This window comes from Tupaia chinensis, unplaced genomic scaffold (genome assembly GCF_000334495.1).
Source record: "Tupaia chinensis unplaced genomic scaffold, TupChi_1.0 Scaffold000353_1, whole genome shotgun sequence".
NCBI classification, from domain to species: Eukaryota; Metazoa; Chordata; class Mammalia; order Scandentia; family Tupaiidae; genus Tupaia; species Tupaia belangeri.
The window spans coordinates 21754-44640 of record NW_006159847.1 but is presented as its reverse complement, the minus strand read 5'-3'; the positions used below and the strand labels follow the sequence as shown (position 1 = coordinate 44640).

Below are 22887 nucleotides of genomic sequence, written 5' to 3'. Positions count from 1 at the left end.
CCCGGGGGGATGGCCACTCCGCAATCCCTTCTCCTCCATTCTCCTCTCGGGATCTTGGGCACACATGCACACGCGCCCGGCGTGAGTTTTTTAAGCCACCAGGTCTGGGATGCAAACTGCGGTCTACTACATGGGAGTCCAGCGACATGGCCATTACGCTAACTGCTGGTCCCTTATTCAAATTTTTGACAAGGAATACATTACTATTAGGAAAATATGGGGAAGTCCGCAGGTAGAATAGTAGTTAATGGCTGGACTCTCTCATATGGATGCGGTTCTAGTCTTCGATCTTCTAGCTTGCGATTCACGTCAGACAGGTGTGCATGTGTGCCCAGAGTCCCAGGAGAGCAGAGAAAAAGGGATGTGGCGTGGCTATTGGCCCCTCAAGAGTGATTTCTCACTTTTGGTCTCTCTTTTTCTCCAGCAGGTGTACACGTCTATAACAAAAATCTCTCAAAAACAAAAAATGTATTACTGAAAGAAGGGTTAAGAAATGGAAATCTATGGCACTCATCACACTAACTTCTGTGTCTAATTCTACCTTTTTCTTCTTGATATTTTTTTAAAAATTCAAGCTCGTTTCGCCTTCCCAAAGCCTTATCTGATTAAGTTTTCACAATAACTATAAGCAGCTCCTGTCCTCAGAGACTGATGCTCTGAACAATCTTCCCAGAGCACCTTCCCTTGTGATTCTAAATCATCTTTTATGAAAATGTCATTGCCTTTCACCCGAAAAAAATGATACCATCAAGGTCACAGGTTTATGCACTACATCGTGAGATTTGCTGGGGTTTACTCCGGCAAAATCTGGGGCCTGTGTTATTCCATTTCTTGTAAAGACAAACCCATAGAAGATCAAAAAAGAGCAGAAATATCAAACAACGTCTCAGATCACTTCAACTTGCCCTTTGTTCCGTCCCCTGCTGTGACCACAGTCTAACTGTTCCCCATGGTAACAGGTCCTTCCCCATGCTGCATCACTAGAGATACCCGAGCACAGTGGCTGGCACGTGTGTGCGCGCTGCCCTGCTGCTCCCCTCCCTGCCTAAGTCTCAGGACAAGGCCCTGGAAGCATCTCAAGAGCAGGGACCCTGTCCACTTTACCCAGCTCACATTTTCCTCCGTGCCTGACGGTGGGGGCTGTTACCTGGAGTACTGACGGGTGGTGGGGTGGGTGCACACCTCTCCGCTGACATGGTGGAGTCAACCACGCATAATCACAAACGAGTGAAGCTGTGGCTTTGAACCTAGACCTTGCCTCTTGCTCCCTGTCATAGCAAGTCTCAAAACTTGCCATGTGAGTTGCCCTTTAATTCTGGGTGTGAGACCCCAAACTTCCTCCATTTTCCTCCCACAGTTTGAAGGGCCCAAATCTGGGTGTGTCTCCTTCACCCAAAAATGCCTGAACCAGAAAAATAAGACCCCCCCAAAACTCCCAGAGCTTCATAAAAGAACATATCACAGAACTGAATGCTGTGGGCTTTGCCTCAGAAAATGACAAGAAGCTCATCCGTTGAGAGCCTACTGCATACTAAGGGCAGAGGCAAGAATGCGATATAATTTGTTTTATGAAATTCTCACAGAAGTTTAACAATGTTATTCACTCTATTCAAATGAAGAAACTCTGCGCAAGGAGTTAAGTGACTTGCCCAAGGCCATACAGTTCATTATGGGCCAAGCTGGGACTCTAAGAAATCTCTGAGAAACATATCAGCCTCCTGCAGGGGTAGGGGAATACTTCAGTACCCCTCAAACCTCCTAGGGGAAGAAAGTCCCAGCTAAGCAATAAATAACTTGCTGTTTACATAAAGCTAGCTTGTTTTTAAACTGAGAATCACCTTTCCTGTATTTGACCCACTGGCTTTCGAATATAGATTTCTTGCAGTCCTACTCATTTCAGGTGTTCAGGAAAACATAATCAGAAAAGTAATCTTGTGTTCTACTGTGCTTTCAACTTCTAACTATCTTAATCTCGGGTAGTGTAGTTTTCAAAACCAGACTCATCTACTCTTCACAAAGCATGTTCTTCCTCATGCCGAAGATGAGAGACTTGTTTAATATCTAGTTAGAGGGAAATGTCCTACATTGTATCTTTACTTTCCGAGAAGAGTTCTCTCACTTGAGAGGCAATGTATTCTGAGCTAAACTGCTCAAAAGAGGTTCACAACACTGGATTCCCACACAGTCAACCGTGGCTCAAGCTCCAGACCCAGCAGCTTAAAACTCATGCCAGGCGCATGTGCGTGCGTGCCGAAGATCCTGAGAGGAGAAGGGATTGTGGCATGGCCATCCCCCCTGGGGGTTGATTTCTCACTTTCTGTCTCTCAGGTGAATGCATGAGCCCTCTAGGAAAAATCTGTTAAAAACCAAATAAATAAATAAAAATTTAAGAAAAGAGGCTCACAATTCCCAAGGTGATTAGAAGCCATTAAGGGTGCTCCTTCTATAGAAGCGTGAATGCTTGTTGGTGAACTGTTTCCTCTTCATATCTAAATGTGAGTCTAGTTATGCTGGGGCTCGACCAAATAAAATCAAAACGAGTATTAACACTAGATAATATGTACGGAGTGCCATTTATGTGGCAAGCAGTTTTAATTCTCCTTACACTCAGTGAAACCTCTCAACCGTCTGAGGTAGATACACTCTTAACAGGAGAACAGTGAAACAAAGAAAAGGGCAAACACTTGCCCAAAGTGTCACTGACACACACAGAAGCTACAAGAAAAACCCCCAGTGCTAGGTAACTGCACGCTACCCTTTCAGAACTATGGGCAAGCTCACGCTTTTCTGAAGATGAGTTTAAACTGGCCATTATGAAGAGTGCCAGCAGCAGCAAGGCTTTTCATAAGCACATCTACCTGCAGAACGACATACCGGGTACTGGATACAGAAGAGCCCAAGATTTAGCTGCTTATGAAAGGCATTGGAATCCACTGAAGACAGGTTATGCAGAACAATCAAAACAGGACAAACAATATGCTCCTGAATATGTAAGGGTGTCGTCATCTTCACTGTAATCGGTCTTACTAGGGAATTCTTATGTTTGCAGAAAAACTATGATGGGCAGTAACAATATTCTGATGCTTTACTTTCCTTTTGATAAAAAACCCATGTTTTTATATTGCTTTATGAGGAAGTTTTACAAAGTAGGGGAATTAAGGGAAGTGTGTTCCATTCCCCACGTATGTCCTACTGTCATCTCTGTCAAGAGGCCACAGGGCATGGGGCACTGGAGCTGGGGATGGGGTGGGCAGGCCAGTAAGCAGCAGCTGGGAGGGGTGTGAAAGGGGGTTTGACATGATGGGCCAACTGCCAGAGGAAGAGCCCAGGAGAGAAGGGAGATAATACTCAGAACAGAAGAGGGTGATCTCTGAGCAGCGGGGAGAAGTGGATGCCGTCTCTAACAGGGATTCAGCAGCAAGTGAGGAGGCAAAGATTATTCTAAAATGTCAAATATCATTTCCTGGAGCACAGTGACTGAAATAAAGGGAGAAATAAAAGAATACCTGGTTTCGTACACAAAATGATAGCTCTGAGTTCTGGTGCGAAGGGAAGGATTTTCGTAGCTCCAATAGTGTTTGAGGACCTCATCATTTCTTACCTCCTGATACACATCTCCTGGCAACCTCCCAAAGGATGAGTCCAAAACTGTACATGTCGGCCATGATGTACGACTGGAAGTGATTTCTGTTCAAGCTCTCGTCCAACACTTCTGGGGGCATGTAGCGCTTGGTGCCAACGCGAGTGTTGGGTGGAATGTCTACTTCATTTGTGTCGCTGTTGACAAAGTGAAGTGAAGCACTGTTAGCACTAAGCAGGACCACAAGGGACCAGCAGATGCCATAATATTTACATCACTGGACTCCCACGTCATCGACTGTGGTTCGAGTCCCGGATCTGGTGGCTTAAACTCATGCCAGGTGCATGTGTGTAGTTGCCAAAGATCCCAAGAGGAGAATGGAGGAGAAGGGACTGCAGCATGGCCATTGCCCTGGTGGTGGTAGTGGTGGGGGGGTGACTTCTCACTTTCTATCTTTCTGGTAAGCACACATGCTCTATAGCAAAAATCTCTCTTAAAAAATAAAATAGGATCAAAAAATGACAGACACAAAGAGGTGATTCTTAAACAAGGGCTTCAGTGAAAACAAAAATAAGGAAGGAAAACCTTCCAGGGAATAAAAGCATTTCCTTGAAAAACACTTCCTGCCAAAAGTTACATTAATATTAAATATTCACAGGTAAAAACCCAATGAAGAGAAACTCAGTTGGAGGGAAGCTGTAACATAAAACTGCATTATCACGAGACCAGATTTAAACCCTAAACAGCTACTAAATATCCACTATATGTATATATCCAACATCTGCCTTTAGTCCCTTCACATTAGAAAGTCCCAGCTAAGCAATGAATAACTTGCTGTTTACATAAAGCTAGCTTGTTTTTAAACTGAGAATCACCTTTCCTGTATTTGACCCACTGGCTTTCGAATATAGATTTCTTGCAGTCCTACTCATTTCAGGTGTTCAGGAAAACATAATCAGAAAAGTAATCTTGTGTTCTACTGTGCTTTCAACTTCTAACTATCTTAATCTCGGGTAGTGTAGTTTTCAAAACCAGACTCATCTACTCTTCACAAAGCATGTTCTTCCTCATGCCGAAGATGAGAGACTTGTTTAATATCTAGTTAGAGGGAAATGTCCTACATTGTATCTTTACTTTCCGAGAAGAGTTCTCTCACTTGAGAGGCAATGTATTCTGAGCTAAACTGCTCAAAAGAGGTTCACAACACTGGATTCCCACACAGTCAACCGTGGCTCAAGCTCCAGACCCAGCAGCTTAAAACTCATGCCAGGCGCATGTGCGTGCGTGCCGAAGATCCTGAGAGGAGAAGGGATTGTGGCATGGCCATCCCCCCTGGGGGTTGATTTCTCACTTTCTGTCTCTCAGGTGAATGCATGAGCCCTCTAGGAAAAATCTGTTAAAAACCAAATAAATAAATAAAAATTTAAGAAAAGAGGCTCACAATTCCCAAGGTGATTAGAAGCCATTAAGGGTGCTCCTTCTATAGAAGCGTGAATGCTTGTTGGTGAACTGTTTCCTCTTCATATCTAAATGTGAGTCTAGTTATGCTGGGGCTCGACCAAATAAAATCAAAACGAGTATTAACACTAGATAATATGTACGGAGTGCCATTTATGTGGCAAGCAGTTTTAATTCTCCTTACACTCAGTGAAACCTCTCAACCGTCTGAGGTAGATACACTCTTAACAGGAGAACAGTGAAACAAAGAAAAGGGCAAACACTTGCCCAAAGTGTCACTGACACACACAGAAGCTACAAGAAAAACCCCCAGTGCTAGGTAACTGCACGCTACCCTTTCAGAACTATGGGCAAGCTCACGCTTTTCTGAAGATGAGTTTAAACTGGCCATTATGAAGAGTGCCAGCAGCAGCAAGGCTTTTCATAAGCACATCTACCTGCAGAACGACATACCGGGTACTGGATACAGAAGAGCCCAAGATTTAGCTGCTTATGAAAGGCATTGGAATCCACTGAAGACAGGTTATGCAGAACAATCAAAACAGGACAAACAATATGCTCCTGAATATGTAAGGGTGTCGTCATCTTCACTGTAATCGGTCTTACTAGGGAATTCTTATGTTTGCAGAAAAACTATGATGGGCAGTAACAATATTCTGATGCTTTACTTTCCTTTTGATAAAAAACCCATGTTTTTATATTGCTTTATGAGGAAGTTTTACAAAGTAGGGGAATTAAGGGAAGTGTGTTCCATTCCCCACGTATGTCCTACTGTCATCTCTGTCAAGAGGCCACAGGGCATGGGGCACTGGAGCTGGGGATGGGGTGGGCAGGCCAGTAAGCAGCAGCTGGGAGGGGTGTGAAAGGGGGTTTGACATGATGGGCCAACTGCCAGAGGAAGAGCCCAGGAGAGAAGGGAGATAATACTCAGAACAGAAGAGGGTGATCTCTGAGCAGCGGGGAGAAGTGGATGCCGTCTCTAACAGGGATTCAGCAGCAAGTGAGGAGGCAAAGATTATTCTAAAATGTCAAATATCATTTCCTGGAGCACAGTGACTGAAATAAAGGGAGAAATAAAAGAATACCTGGTTTCGTACACAAAATGATAGCTCTGAGTTCTGGTGCGAAGGGAAGGATTTTCGTAGCTCCAATAGTGTTTGAGGACCTCATCATTTCTTACCTCCTGATACACATCTCCTGGCAACCTCCCAAAGGATGAGTCCAAAACTGTACATGTCGGCCATGATGTACGACTGGAAGTGATTTCTGTTCAAGCTCTCGTCCAACACTTCTGGGGGCATGTAGCGCTTGGTGCCAACGCGAGTGTTGGGTGGAATGTCTACTTCATTTGTGTCGCTGTTGACAAAGTGAAGTGAAGCACTGTTAGCACTAAGCAGGACCACAAGGGACCAGCAGATGCCATAATATTTACATCACTGGACTCCCACGTCATCGACTGTGGTTCGAGTCCCGGATCTGGTGGCTTAAACTCATGCCAGGTGCATGTGTGTAGTTGCCAAAGATCCCAAGAGGAGAATGGAGGAGAAGGGACTGCAGCATGGCCATTGCCCTGGTGGTGGTAGTGGTGGGGGGGTGACTTCTCACTTTCTATCTTTCTGGTAAGCACACATGCTCTATAGCAAAAATCTCTCTTAAAAAATAAAATAGGATCAAAAAATGACAGACACAAAGAGGTGATTCTTAAACAAGGGCTTCAGTGAAAACAAAAATAAGGAAGGAAAACCTTCCAGGGAATAAAAGCATTTCCTTGAAAAACACTTCCTGCCAAAAGTTACATTAATATTAAATATTCACAGGTAAAAACCCAATGAAGAGAAACTCAGTTGGAGGGAAGCTGTAACATAAAACTGCATTATCACGAGACCAGATTTAAACCCTAAACAGCTACTAAATATCCACTATATGTATATATCCAACATCTGCCTTTAGTCCCTTCACATTGTAATAACTTTGCTCTTAAAACTGGCAGGCACACATGCCACTCTGGCTTGCTTGAGACAGCATTTTTTAAGTGAGGTGGTGGGGGCTCTGAGATCTACAAACCAGTACGTAGCAGGAGAAGAAAGGACCCACAAAGACTCGCTAATGTTCGACTCTGACAAGGACAGATGTACAAAATGCTTTTCTCTATCACCACTGCTGCATGAACCAAATAGCCTTTAGTTTCAATAAAAGGAAGAAAGGAATAATGGGAATATAATATCTCGAGCTTTATAAAAATTTCACAACGTGGTCAATTTATTATTACTTCCCGCAGACAGGGAGAAAATTAATGACGGCGGGACACTGGTCTGCAGACGCACATGGGAGATTGCCTCGGGTTAGCGACTGGAGCCAGAGTTCTGAGCCCACGTTGTGAAGCTGCTCAACCACTAGGCAGATGAGTAAGTTAGGTGAAATGTGTAAAATCCCTGTTAACACATTAAAAGGCACAGGTTAGATGCTTAGCAAGAAAGCAAAGAACCTAAGAATACCACCACCCCAGGGTTCACACGTGAAACTGTAAAACGGAAGTGGTAACCAAATGTGTTATTAAATCGGACACTGCGGAAAGTCTCACAGAAGCCTTCCTATCTCTTGATTCCTACGAAAGCATCTTGAGAGCAGCAGATGGCGTAACAGTAATGACACGGGACTCCCAGGTAGTCAGCCATGCTTTGAGTCTGGACCCAGTGGCTTAAACCTCAGGCCAGGCGCATGTGTGTGCATGCCCAAAATCCTGAGAGGAAAATGGAAGAGAAGGGATTGCAGTGTGGCCATCCCTGCTGGGGGGTGATTTCTTGCTTTCTGTCTCTCTCTGTGTCTCCGGTGAACACGTGTGCCCTATAGCAAAAATCTCTGTTAAAGAAAAGTGTTTTATTTGGCCTTTTCATCACATCCCACTGACCTGAAGCATTTATATGCTATTTCTTCTCAACGTGGAAAACAGATTTGTGCATGTGTATCAAATACTAAATTGCTGACACCGTGTCTTGGACAATCAATACCAAATTTCTCAAAACTCTAGTGGCTTTTAGAAAAACAAAACAAAACAAAACAACCCTCTGGGTTTGATCTTATTGTCTCAATGTCTTCTAAAACATAAAATAGAGTGTCATTTCAAAAACTCTGAAGTGTGGTAGATGTCCCTGTGTACATCTGAAAAGGGTTTTATGTTTACTAAAACATAAACTTCATCCTCAAAACATTTTAAAAATTCATTTCCATCTAAAATCCTTAATCCGAATCTATTTCAGCAGAATTGTCATTAGTGAACTCGGGAGACCCTTCCTGGTCTTCCAGCAGCCAACAACTAGGCTATTTTCCTAAAATAGAGTTCAAATGTAAATTTTTAAAAATGAAAGCTCTTAACAGCTGGTTTTCCTTACCATCTGCAAACGTAGGTCCTAGTGCTCTGAGCTCTTTTCTGAGACTAGGAAGAGAGGACCACACGTGAGTTCTCTGTATTTCTGAGCATGATGCCACAGAAAAACATCCTCTGCTGGTGGACCTACGTAGGAAGCGGCGAGGGAGAAAGTGCCGAGAAGAGCTTCATGATAACCTGGAAGGGTGTCAGGTGTCTGAGATGCTGCAAAGCGCCCTTCAGCTACAGAGAAGAGCTCCTCCTCCATCCAACTCCCCCACTGACGCCTCTCACGAGTGTGGCATGGCTCTTTCATTTGTGAGCCTGTGTGTGCAATAGTTTAAGATCTGTAATCATTAGAGGGAGACAGTGATGGCCCCAGGTAAGGCGTACTAGGTTCAAAGTCAATAAAGCAAACACGGGCTTGTGAATGGAAAGAAGATGGACGAGGGCCTAAATAATATTCCAGAACATGAACTAGGGAACACAGGAACAGTCTTAAGAGAGGTCCCACAGGAGCACATTTAAAAAAGCCAAAGATAGGGAACCAGCAGTTAGCGTAATGGCTATGTCGCTGGACTCCCACGTAGGCGACCGCAGTTCGCGTCCCGGACCCAGTGGCTTAAAACCCACGCTGGGCTCGTGTGCGTGCGTAGCCAAGATCCCAAAGGAGAATGGAGGAGAAGGGATTGTGGTGTGGCCATCCCCTCTGGGGGGTGATTTCTCGCTTTCTGTCTCTCTGTCTGTCTGGCGAGCACATGCGCCCTATAGTGAAAAACCTCTCTCAAAAAAAAAAAAGGCCAAAGATAGACTCTGACCATGGCTGAAAAAGCCTGTAGGCAAATCCATTCCACTCCATCAAGACACACGAGCATCGATGTGGATTTGGATTGGGGCGGTCAGGAAGAGATCGAGGGAAATATGAATGGGAGACATGCCCGGGGCACTGAAAGATCGGCGTTACCTAATGATGGGGTAAAGAGCTGTGACAGTGGGACCACAAACAGCCTCCAAATATTCTCCCCTTCGAATGCTGCAAAAACAGTGGAGGACTTGGAATGCCCATCAAATGTCAAAAATCCGTTCCATATAGCGGCCCTGCATGCTCAGGTGCTTCGCTCTCCCCACTTGTCACATTCTTGGTGTTTCCCCTGGTAACGTTTGGATAGATATCCTCCCTGGTAGTATTTTCTTTTCTTCTCTTTTCTCTTTTTTCTTTCTTTCTTTTTTTTTCTTTTAAGGTTTTTGCTATAGGTGCATGTGTTCACCAGAGACAGACAGACAGAGACAGTGAGAAGGAAAGTATGACATCACCCTCCACCCCAGGGAATATGGCTATACCAAATCTTTTTTCCTCTATTTTCCTCCTGGAATTATAAGTATGCACACACACACGCACAGAGTGATTTTCAAGTTGCCAGGTCTGGGACTTGAACCAGTCAGCTGTGTGGGAGTCTAGTGCCTTAGCTAGCATGCCACCTGCTGGCCCCTCCCTGGTATTATTTTAATAAGTAACAGTCTCCCCATTTAAAATTGTAAACTCCTCTTAACTGGAATATCTGTCAATCATTTGATATGTTCCTGAGGGAGTACACCCATAATCCAGCTCCATTCACTATGTGCCCTGCATATCAGAATATTATTTGGGGGTTGGCAGGTGGTATGGTGGTTAAAGGTGCTGGATTCCCACATGGCTGACCATAGTTCGAGTCCCAAATCTGGTGGCTTGCTTTCTTGCTTTCCTTTCCTCTTTCTCTCTCTGGTCAAATTAAAAAATAAAAATAACAAATGGAATTCATTGATAAATAAATAATTATTTTTAAAAAGAATATTATGTACTTTGAATGAAATAAAGAAAAGACCTATTTACAATAAACTTTGCTTTGAGTACATGGACATGTAAAAATCTCTACAACTTATAAGCCATATCGTGAGATTATTGATATCTAGGAAGCTAAATAGAATTTTGTCACAAAAGTAAAAGTTTACTATTAATCTAACGGCAAATGCCTTTAGCAATGCATTTAAATAATTAAACATGTTAATTATATGTCATTTATATCTGTATATGAAATATGAAGATGAGATTCAATCAGAATGAAGTTGCAATATATAAAGGCATACAGATCAAACTTAAACTCTAAAACAACGGCTACTTATGAAATGTCTAAAGACCACCACCCTCCCCAGCTTCGCTCTTAAAGTTGGCATGTACATTACACAGCATTGGAACCTCCACGGCATACGACTCTCGTCCTCGCCAGCCATTCCTGTACTTGAAGGTACCTGAACTACGTCTCTTTCTTAGGGCTGTAGGATCATTCACCTGTTCCCAATAATGGCAGAGAAACATTGAGCTTGTATTAACCTTCCAGGCCCAAATCAGAATTTAAAGTGATTTAACACTGGGGCACCAAGGATAGAGAGAAGCAGTAGAGTCAGATGCTGCAGTGCACGTGGGACCAGGGTACAGAGCCGCAGCAGGAACGGGTCAGGCGAAGGGGATGCAGGAGAGGCCAGGTGCACCCACCTGCTCCAGCTTCACTTTCTAAGGTGAGGTGTGGAGGACCGAGAAAGAGTTAGCAGGAAAAACAAACAGAAACTGTGCAAGAGGTGTGCACAGTTGAAGAAAACCCCAGAATACATCGATCCTACGTACTGCAGTAGCTACACACACGGAACTGGAGTACACAATTCTACAGAAAACATACATAGGAGGGGCCGGCAGGTGGCATCATGGTTAAGGGTGCTGGGCTCCCATATAGCTGTCTGCAGTTCGAATCCCAGACCTGGCAGCCTCCTTTTTCACTTTCCCTCTTTCTCTCTCCTTTCCCTCTCTGGTCACATTAAAAATAAATAAATAATTCTTTTTTTTAAAAAAATGAAATTAAGAAAACATAAATAGGATACTGCTTATTTCTGTGTGCATAAAAAAGAAAATAAGAAAGGGAATGAAACAGGGCTATCATCAACATTTCACTTCTCTTAAAAAGAAAGACCAGAGGAAACTTTTGTTAACAGTAAATTATTACATGAATATCATTTTATACTTTTCTGTATGCTTATAATATATATTATTAAAGACTCCAAGACCAGGAACTAGAAAGATGTATAGTTCAAGGACTAAGGAATAGGCTTCAGGCATAAGACTCTGAAGATCAGAAGTGATCTAAATAGGGAACCAGCAGTTAGCGTAATGGCTGTCGCTGGACTCCCATGTAGTCGACCGCAGTTCGTGTCCCGGACCTGGTGGCTTAAAACTCACGCCGGGCGCGTGTGCGTGCGTGCCCAAGATCCCGAGAGAAGAATGGAGGAGAGGGGATTGCGGCGTGACCATCCCCCCTGGGGGGTGATTTCTTGCTTTCTGTCTCTATGTCTCTCTCTGTCTGTCTGGCGAGCGCACGCGCCCTACAGTGAAAATCTCTCCAAAAAAAAAAAAAAAAAGAAGTGATCTAAATAAACTAGACAAAATTAGAGATGAATTTTTACCAAGGAGTACTGAAAATCTTGCATCAAAAACATGGATGTGGCGTTCACTACAGGGGACACAGGAAGAGGGCTGAACATAGCGTTCAGAGAATTACAGGAGTAGATATACCCTCATAATTAATACTTCTGCTAGATTCAACATGGCTTTGGTCCCTGTTAATGTGAGTTCCAGTGAGATGCTTAAGAAACTTAAGACCTAAATAAAATTGGAAGAAAATAAAAATACAACTTGACCTCTACATTGTTTAGAACCTTGGCACGTGGTGAGAAAAAGCAGGATTTCGACTGGCTTTACTAGGTACAGAACTGCCCTCCTGTATCTCCTGAGCCGGGGGGATGGGCCCTGCTGGCTCTTGGAGCAGCACTGGTGCCTCTCCTGCTGCGTGGCACAGCAGGGGTCTGTGTAGTGGTAGGAGGAGCCTTAGGAGCTGCCTGTGGGTGCAGAGAGGCTGGAAGAGGATCCTCCAAGCAGGCTCCTGAGCAGGTTAGAGAACAAAACACGAACACCCAACAGGGTTCATGAGGGGAGCCTGCCTTGTGCTCTGTCCCCAAATAACAGCAGAGAGGTACTGAGCTTGGCCATCAAGCATTGGATGAAAGGCAGGCAAAAGGCTTTTATTTGGTAGCAGGAAATAAACAGAATTTTAAAAATACAGTGCATCTTGGGGCCAGCAAGTGGCATAGTGGTTAAGGCACTGGACTCTGGTCAAACGTGGTTCGAGTTCCAAACCCGGCTGCTTGAAATTCACATCGGGGAAACCAGCAGTTAGCATAATGGCTATGTCGCTGGACTCCCACGTAGTAGACCGCGGTTCACGGCCCGGACCCGGTGGCTTAAAACTCACGCTGGGCGCGTGTGTGTGCATGCCCAAGATCCCGAGAGGAGAATGGAGGAGAAGGGATTGCGGAGTGACCATCACCCCTGGGGGGTGATTTCTTGCTTTCTGTCTCTCTGTCCCTCTCTGTCTGGCGAGCGCACACGCCCTATAGCGAAAAAACCTCTACAAAAAAAAGAAAGAAAGAAATTCACATCGGGCACATGTGCACGCGTCCCGAAAATCCCAAGAGGAGAATAGAGAAGGGATTGCAACATAGCCAACCCTCCAGGAAGTGATCTCTCACTTTCTGTCTCTCTCCCTCTCCAGTGAACACACATACCCTATAGCAAAACTTTGTAAAGTGAATAAATAATACATAGTGCATCTCTATTAGCCTGGCTTTATACTCAATGTTTTTTATGTTAATTAAAGTTCCTAATCATAAATCCATGCCAGGAATTCTGGCAAGAAGTGTTATGCAAAAGAAAACGTCACTGTGTGATCCAGCCCCATGCACATCCCTCACGGCACTCTCACTGAAGCAAGAGTCTCCTGAAAGTCCTAAGCGAGCCCGCTGTGGCCCTGTGTGGTGAGTGTGGGACTGAGCTACCAGCTCTGGTGGGGAGGCCCTGGCTCACGGAGCCCTGGGCACATGCAGGTGGGCCTCCCACTGGGTGCTGCTGCTGCCGAAAAGGGGAGAGGAGAGACTGAGAGAACGAAGACAGAAGCAAACAGCATACACCCTTCCTAGTCCGCGAAGCCTCACTCTCCTAAGACCTGTGCTGTAAAGAATGCATGGGATGGGAACCAGCAGTTAGCATAATGGCTATGTCGCTGGACTCCCATGTAGTCGACAGTGGTTCGCGTCCCGGACCCGGTGGCTTAAAACTCACGCTGGGTGCGTGTGCGTGCGTGCCCAAGATCCCAAGAGGAGAATGGAGGAGAAGGGATTGCGGCGTGACCATCCCCCCTGGGGGGTGATTTCTTGCTTTCTGTCTCTCTGTCTCTCTCTCTGACTGTCTGGCGAGTGCACGCGCCCTATAGCAAAACCCTCTCCCAAAAAAAAGAATGCACGGGATGAGGCAGTGACACAGCAATGAAATGTGACACTCTTGTTGTGAGGCTGCCCACAGGGGTAGGGTAGGGTGGGGGTGGTGGTGGTGGTTCCCGATTTGCATCCAGAGACCTTCCTGAGTATGGGATCCATGTGACCTGGGGCTGGCTGAAGCCAGGGTTGCACTGTGGCATGTAGACTTTGCTGGGGAAGATGTCTCACTGTCTCTCCCTCTCTGTCTCTCCCTCTCTGTCTCTCTTGCTTGATCGCAGAGGAAATAAAAAAACTTAAATATATAATAAAAAACAAACTTATTATGTATTTTAGTTTGCTTATTTATTTCCTCTGTGATCGAGCAAGAGAGACAGATAAGAAGCCACTGGTTTGCTTGTGGCTTGGAGCTGATGTTTGAAATGGACAGCACACAACATACGCTGAAGAACATTACATCTCTTCCTAGAAAGGCTAAAAACATTCCCCGAACACTGTAGATTCCAGCCCAGGTGTTTCTGGTAGCATCCTGCAGCTGGCCATGGACCTGATTTGCTCAACTGAACTCTCTCAGACATTCACCAATAAGGACTTTTGTGGTAGCACTTTTCATCAGGATTTAATGCTGCTATAACTAAGTCCTGTAAAATTTCAGGGTTTCTTAGAAACAGAACTTTAGAATGACAAACTCTTCAATAAAAGGGGAAGATGGATACAGGAATCTTAACTGTGAGTATTGACCAATGAGCCCTGATGAGCTTAGCTCTATGCCTCTGGTGAATCATTTAGTCGTGCCACTTTCTAAAAAAATAAACCACTAATAACGCGTACCAAAAGCAATGCTAAAATGAACAACATCAGGAAGACAAATTTAGCACCCACTGGGCTAGGCTCCCCATCCCACATACGCTTGGATAATTGGACAATCATGGACTGCGAGATCCGTGCAACAGCCTAATTCTCACTAGATGTTTTCTGTTTAGAATTTAATATGTGAGAGGCTCTAAGGTAGGATTTATTCCCTCTCCCCAAGAATATTTCATTTTAACACTGAAGTACCAAAGGGGTGGCTTGATCCTCCAGAGTGAAAAGTGAAAAGCTTTGTAAGTTCCTTCAAGGCATTTCATGTCATTGTTTTCTCTCCTGAGAGAGATTAGGGTAATGGTCATGTCAGCGACCACATCACCTGGCCTCAATCTCTGCTGAGCAGGAAGTGCGTCCAAACTGACATCATTTTCAAGACAGTCCACAAGGCGACCAACGCAGGATATGAGGAAGAATATGAGCAGGAACTCCCTAAGGCGTCGTGTGCTCTACGACTCTCGACTTTCCCTGGGAGCGTCTGAGAGATGACTTCAAAGCCTAAGAGAACACTTGTCACCACATCGAGACCATGGTGAAGATTAAGTTCTCAAAGGAAGTCCATACAGGAAGTCTGAGAATTCAGTACCGGTTAGCTAAGATTTCCTCTGCAATAGAATGCTCTAAATGTTTGTGCAAGTATGTAAGCACATGTGCGCAAACACACAAAAACACAGAACATGAAACATTCAGGAAAAGAGTAGAAAGTAAAGAAACATACAAGTTGAGTTTAAATGTTCGTCTCAAAAACAAAGAAAACTTTGAAACAGAAATTAAACCCCTCTTGAAGGTGCCTCTCCCTCCCTCCCTCCCTCTCTCACACACATGCACACAATAACTGTGCTTTAGTTAAAGAGAGGGAGAGAGAGAGAAAGAAATATGGAAGAGACCTCTGAGATAATTAAATGCAAGCTCCACACAATGAAGAGGAAACTGAGGTCAGAAAGGTGTTCAGCCATATGAGCATGTGCAGCCAGTAACCGAGCCAGCATCCTCCTCTCTTTCCTCTCTAGATAAACTCATCAGTATTTGCCAAATAAATCCCTGAATGATCCTTTCCACTTCCTAGAATCAGGGCTAGCGTGAAATCTGAGAGATCACTCCTTTCATTCCCCTTACATTAAGAAGAATTACGTTTCGCAAACATAAAAGAAACTCACTTTCCTTGTGTGTTTTAAGGTCTACAAAGGAGATGAGTTCTCAATTGCTTTGCTATGGCCTGCCTTTATTGATTCAAAACAACATTAGAGTACTTAGAATGAGTCTCCCTCTGTCATGTGACATGGAAAACACATTAACTCGGTATGGATCATGCTCTTGTGGTGCCCAATGACCAGTAGGAAAGTATGTACCACAGTCATTACAATGCCAGGCAGGATTTTATCATTATTCCCAGCTGGGGGATGAATAAAATGACTTTTAGGCAACTCCAAGATTGGATAAAGGTACATGGAGAAAACAGCTCCAAGTTAGGAACTAGGTGAAGAACTGGGCATAGGAGCTCTAGTGTAAGGAAAAGGCCACTTTCTTCACCCTGTAATCCGTATGGAATCGATCATGAACCCATTATGTAAATTTTGCTTTCTGATAGGGGTGCATGTGTATACACATGAGAGAGAGAAAGGGAGGGAGGGCAAGCCTCCCACCAACAAAATCTTCTCACTGCACAATCCCCTTTCCCCCAGCCTTCAGCACCTCGGGATCCTGGGCACACACACACACGCACACATCAAGCTGACCTGGAGACGTGAACCCGCAGCTGGACATGTGGCTTCCAGCCTTGCAGAGCACTGGCATTACCACTGCAAATCTGAAGAATACGTATTTTCTTTTTTTTTTTTTTAAGAGACATTTTTACTATAGAGCACATGCACTTGCCAGAAAGACAGAAAGAAAGAAATCACCCCCTGAGGGGGTGGCCACTTCACAATCCTTTCTCCTCCATTCTCCTCTTGGGATCTTGGGCACACTCACACATGTGAATTTGAAGCCAGGTCTGGGACTCAAACCACAGTTGACTGTGGGAAGCCAACAACGTAACCATTATGCCATCTGCTGGTCTCCCAAAATATTTTCTATCTTTAAGGTCTTACTCTTCATTTGGGAGTGACAGTTAAGTCTACAATGCTCATTGTATGACAGTGTGAGAAATGGTATGGTGAAAACACAAGATTTATGAGTAACAGTACAGGGTGTCTTAGAGGAAGAAACTATGGAGATCAATAGTGGTTCCCAGGTGGACACAGGGATATGTGTATTCAGGTAATAATGAAAGAATGTTAAGAACATTTGAAGGTGTAAGAAGAATAAACTATCTGGAAGGAATGTAGCACAAAGTAAGAAGCATAGTGGAAACAGGGCTAAAGAACAGCCTGGATTGGGACCAGCAGTTAGCGTGATGGCTATGTCGCTGGACTCCCACATAGTTGACCGCGGTTCAATTCCCGGACCCGGTGGCTTAAACTCATGCCGGGCGCGTGTGCGTGTGCGCCCAACATCCCGAGAGGAGAATGGAGAAGGGACTGAGGCGTGGCCATTCCCTCGTGGGGGGGGGGTGATTTCTCGCTTTCTATCTCTCTGTATGTCTGGCGAGTGCATGCGTCCTATAGCAAAAATCTCTCCAACAACAAAAAAAAAGAACAGCCTGGATTCAGGAAAGAAAGGGTCACAGCATCAGGGATGCTAACTACATTTTAAACCTAAGTCATAGGAAACTATTAAATCACTATGATATCCGAAAATGATGTTTCAGAACTTATCTGGCAGCAGCATGCAGAAAAGATTGGAAAAAGGAAAGACAAAGAGGAAGTAACTACAACCCACTTTCCTCCAGAATGTAGAAAAGTAGCAGAGCGGGCCCAAACTGGCCCAGTACAGATGGGAATACCACGGGGACAGAACTGGTCGATGGTACAAACCAAAAACGGGAACACACAGATGCCGGACTCCTCCCACTTTAGGATGGATTAACTACAACTGAGAACAAGGGAGGAAAAGCAGGTAGATACAGCAGGAAATCCAGCAGTGGGAAAATTTTAAAGCAGTTAAAAAGTGCAGAATCAGTGGAGAGAGACAACAGGGAGCGTGTACAGGCAATTACCACGAACACAAGAGGAAGACAGGTTTGGGCACTGTGGACAGTGGCAGGCAGTGATAAGCCCTCTGGTGACAGCGATCCAGGATGTCTCTCAGTAACGCAGCATCAGGAGAGGATGGAGCAGAAGCCAAATTACAAGTCATGAACTACTGGGATGTGAAAGCAGATACCCTTTGGAACCTTGGAGAAATCTGACAGGATGGCAGTGGGGAGAGAGGCTGGACATTTGAGAAGAGCTGTGCAAATTCCCTTTTTTTATTTTTTATTTTTGATAGAGAAAACTTGAAAAGGGTTGTAGGTTAGGAAAAAATTCAGAAGAGAGAGAGAGAGGCCTTAATAATCTTTATTGGCAGGAGGCTCATATTTCTAACTTAAATCTATAGCTCAAATCATTTTCTCTTTGTTTTCAAACATCAAGGACTTCAATTTGCCATCCTCCAGATGGCAAAGACCTTCACATGTGTGGAGTCCATTATTAAATCATACCTCAACCTTTACTTCTGGGTAAAAATACCAATCCATTAGTCCTTTCTTGTGAGTTTTACTTTCCAAACTTTTAATCATCTCAGGGCTTTTCCTTGGTGCCCTTCTCCACAATCTGCAGAGTCTTCAGAAAAAAAAAAAAAAAATCCACAAGAGGGTCCAACAATTTAATAAAGGCTAAGTGTAAATGGAGTTTTTAAGAAAGTAGTTATGTGATGATCCTTCTACACCAGTGAACTCATTTGCAAACTCATTTCATTTGTTTTCAAAACAGAGGAACCATTTCTTCTAATTAAATCATCTTTAAGATAAAATGAGCTGTTCTTATTCAAGTGAGCATGAACAAAATGAGTCCTAACCACAGGGCATGTTCCCTCTTCACTGTGCAGAGGCGGATGACAAACTTCAAGGAGTCCCCAGCAGTCTGAAATCCACTGCTTTTGAACAAGTTCTGGTTCATGTGTCTAGGTGTTAGTCCAGTCGCTGGTTAAGCCACAGTGTAATAGGGCTGAATCCCGGCTGTGTTTCGTCTGTTGGTATCTGACAAGTTACCTGTCCTATACACCCCCCCCCCATTGCTTTGATCACTACATAATCTGTAGGTCTTTCCTGAAATGTTTTCCTATTTACAAATATTGTGCAGAATTCTGATCACATATTCCCAGGCACCAGCTACCTCTTACTACACAGTTTCATGACAGCCACAGTCAGTCATAGCTCACAGATGAGCAAGGAAACAGCAGGACAGATCCAAACACCGTGTGTTTCAAATAAAAAGTCTGGTGGTGTTTTCCCTCCAAAGAAAAGCCAAAATTAGTTAACTTGCTTGACTACTAAGTATCCTAGAAGCACTGAACTATAAAACGAAAAGTGACAGCAAAGAATCATAAACATTCTGTTTGTTCACTTTGACACTTACCTAATGAATTTAACAGCCAGGCCCAGGTCAGCTATACAGCAAGTTCCATTTTTCTTCACCAGGATGTTTTTGCTCTTTAGATCTCGATGGGCAATTGCCGGTTTGCCTTGAGTACTAAAGATCTCCGTGTGTAAGTGACACAAGCCACTGACGGAAGAATAGGCTAACTTCAACATTGATTTCGTGTCCAGGGTAGTGGACTTCAGATAATCATATAGGGAACCATTTTCATGATAGTCTGTGATTAAGTACAACTGGGTCCAGGACCCAGTCCCTTTGATATCTGCAGCAATGAACCCTAAAAAGAAAAAAGGTTGGAGGTGTTTTCTGAATACTGTCAAGAATAATCCATAGTCTCAACTATCATTCTTTCTCATAGATATCTTTTGTTTATCATTTCATTCCATTTTCTGATTAGCTTATGATGATAAGTTACTAACCGCCCTCTGAGGCCATCAGGATTGTAGAAAGTAGAGAAAGAGTAGGAGTTAATATGTAAAAGCATGATCACTTTCAGATCAGTAATTGGTATTTACCAAACTTCATGGGAGTCCGTTACAGACAAGGCACTGTTTACAAAGTAGGGTCTTCCATTAAGGCACATACTCTACCAATCAGCCTACCCTCCTTCTCCTTGAATAATCCCGAAAGATCATTTCTAACTTGAGAAATTAAAAAGTAAATCCATTCTCAACATAAACTGTTGATCCACACAAACTCTGCAGGAAAATTCCTATGACTTCTCACAACATTTAAACAAAAATATGCTCCTTCAAATCCCAAGGAAATCCAAAGAAATTCTAGGATTACATTTGCATTTCCTGTTTCTGAAGAAAATCTGTTTGTGAGTACTCCCTTTCCAGTCCCCTATTCATTCACGGAAGTGCCTTAGTCATTATTCCTGTGAGGTCTCCCATTAGAAGCAATGACATTCTTGGGCCCGTGCCAAGAAGAAACTGTCTATATATTTCATAGCGGGCCTAGACAGATGAGTTAATATGCAGATGTTAGAGGAAAGCTAGGAAACCCTGAATGTTGCCACACAGACTTGTACTCACCCAGAATGTTTTCATGCCTCATCAACACTGTCTGATATATTTCTGTCTCTCTGAACCAGCTGGCTTCCTCTGTGGTGAAGAACACTTTCACAGCTACCTTTTCGCCACGCCACTTTCCCATCCAAACTTCCCCATAGCGACCTTTTCCAATCTGTTTCACCATCTGAATCTGCTTAGCTATTGTCCTTTGAACCTGTGAAATCCCAAAACATGCTGTTAGTGTATTCACAGCACTACAGATTTGTTTAATCTTTATTTTCTCCAGAGGAGAAACAATTATTGCATGTAAAATATATTTAGACAGTATTTTCCTTTATATAGACAAGTTATTTGTAGTATTCATTAATTTACGCTGTAGTCTTTTGAACATATCTGAGACTGACTGTGGATACTGAATTACTAAATATTTCATTCCAACCATGACCATTTCCATAGAACAACAATCTGAATGAATCCATGGTGCTGGCAGAAGAGAACGCTTTCATTTCCACCACTATCGTGGGATGCCTCGGAAGGGACACTTTCCACTCATCATGCATAAAATATGACAAAACAAAATAGAAATATACTGCTGGGCATAGTCTCCAAACAGGGCAGAGGAGGGAGGGAGGCGTTGAGAACCGAGCAGGGAACAATAAGCATTTATAAGCATTTAACATGTACAGAAGCCAGATTGCTGTCAGGGCCATGACAAGACCAGCACTAAGATGGAGTATCTAAAGACTGACCCCTCTACAACGAGAGGGGCTCAACCTAGGGCTTCGGCACCAGGCTAAAGAAATGGTATACTGGGAGCCAGCAGTTAGCGTAATGGCTATGTCACTGGACTCCCACGTAGTCGACCGCAGTTCGTGTCCCGGACCTAGTGGCTTAGAACTCACGCCAGGCGCGTGTGCGTGCGTGCCCAAGATCCCGAGAGGAGAATGGAGGAGAAGGGATTGTGGCGTGACCATCCCCTCTGGGGGGTGATTTCTCGCTTTCTGTCTCTCTGTCTCTCTCTGTCTGTCTGGTGAGCGCATGCGCCCTATAGCAAAAACCTCTCCAAAGAAAAAAAAAGAAATGGTATATTTACAGACATTACAAGCATTGCTCATGGAAGTCTATGGAACATTTCCTAACATAAACAATTTTACATCTACTTCTTTTCCTATGCTAACATATCTTGTTAAAATTTAATGAAATCACTGACAGAATTGGCAATGCTCTATAAAATAGGAACAACTGATCTCAAGAATAAAAGAGTTGAACCAGCAGTTAGTATAATGGCTATGTTGCTGAACTCCCATGTAGTTGACTGCGGTTTGAGTACTGAACCCAGTGGCTTAAAAACTCATGCCGGGAGCATGTCTGTGCATGCCCAAGATCCCGAGAGGAGAATGGAGGAGAAGGGATTGTGGTGTGGCCATTCCCCCTGGGGGTGATTTCTCCCTTTCTGTCTCTGTCTGTCTGGCGAGCACACACGCCCTATAGCAAAAACCTCTCCAGAAAAAAAAAAAAAAAAAAGAATAAAAGAGTTGCTACATTTTATCCAGAAATTAATATAATTGTATTTTAAGATTATGACACTGAAAGATCTGTAAATGTAACGTGATGATTTTTAAAACTGTGACTCAAGTTTTATGTTTTCTTTTATTGCCACAGGTACATGTGCTCACCAAAGTGTGTGTGTGTGTGTGTGTGTGTGAGAAAGAGAGAGAGAGAGAGAGAGAGACAGAAAGGAACCCCACCCCCCAATGGGGCATGGCCATTTCTCAATCCTTTTTTCCCCCCCATTTCTTAATCCTGTCAGGATTTTGACTGCACACAAATGTGTCCACAGCACTTTCAAGCTACCAGGGCTAGGATTCTAACTGGCCAAGTGGGATTGGCTCTCTATGCCCCATAGTGCTTAACCTCTGTGCTGTGGAGCTAGCCCTGATTTGAGTTTCTATCTGATTTACAAATGTCTCTCCTTCTGTCCCTAAACTTTCATCCTATATTACATGTTCTTTTCTATATTACATTTTTAGATACCATTTTTTGAAAGTTTGATTGTACAGAATAAAATGTCTACAAGAGCAGGACCAGCAGTTGGCATAATGGCTATGTGACTGGACTCCCATGTAGTTGACCATGGCTCAAGTCCTGGACCCAGGGGGGGATGGCCATGCCATAGTCCCTTCTCCTCCATTCTCCTCTCGGGATCTTGGGCATGCACGCACATGCGCCCAGCATGAGTTTAAGCCACCGGGTCCAAGACTCAAACCACGGTCGACTGCATGGGAATCCAGCAACATAGCCATTACACCAACTGCTGGTCCTATTGTCTTTTTTTTTTTTTTTTTTTTTTAGAATTTCTAAAATTTCACTTATCATCATCATCATTATTTGTTTAATTTGACCAGAAAGAGAAGGAGAATGGGAAAGTAGGAAGTAGAAAGGAAGTAGAAAGGAAGCCTCCAGGTCCAGGACTTGAGCCATGGTCAGCCATGTGAGAGTTCAGTGCCTCAATCACCATGCCTCCTGCTGACTCCCTTTTATAAAATAGTTATTTCATTTCATTTATCATCATCATGATTTGTTTAGTGATTGTCTTTCTTTTTTTCTTTTTTCTTTGGAGAGGTTTCTTTGCTATAGGGTGCATGTGCTCGCCAGAGAGACAGAGAGAGACAGAGAGACAGAAAGCGAGAAATCACTCTCCAGGGGGGATGGCCATGCCACAATCCCTTCTCCTCC

The 22887-nt window shown here is 43.8% G+C and overlaps 1 protein-coding gene across 1 annotated transcript in view; it reads right to left on the bottom strand.

The window, feature by feature from the left end:
• Nucleotides 1-22887, bottom strand: part of LOC102496847 (bone morphogenetic protein receptor type-1B) — a gene marked incomplete at its 5' end in the record, with an annotated part of 47502 nt that overhangs the window by 6205 nt on the left and 18410 nt on the right. The window contains 3 exons of the mRNA XM_006152414.1: nt 6219-6394; nt 19115-19412; nt 20173-20365. Coding sequence (XP_006152476.1) covers nt 6219-6394; nt 19115-19412; nt 20173-20365 — 667 coding nt within the window. The remainder of the gene's footprint in view (nt 1-6218; nt 6395-19114; nt 19413-20172; nt 20366-22887) is intronic.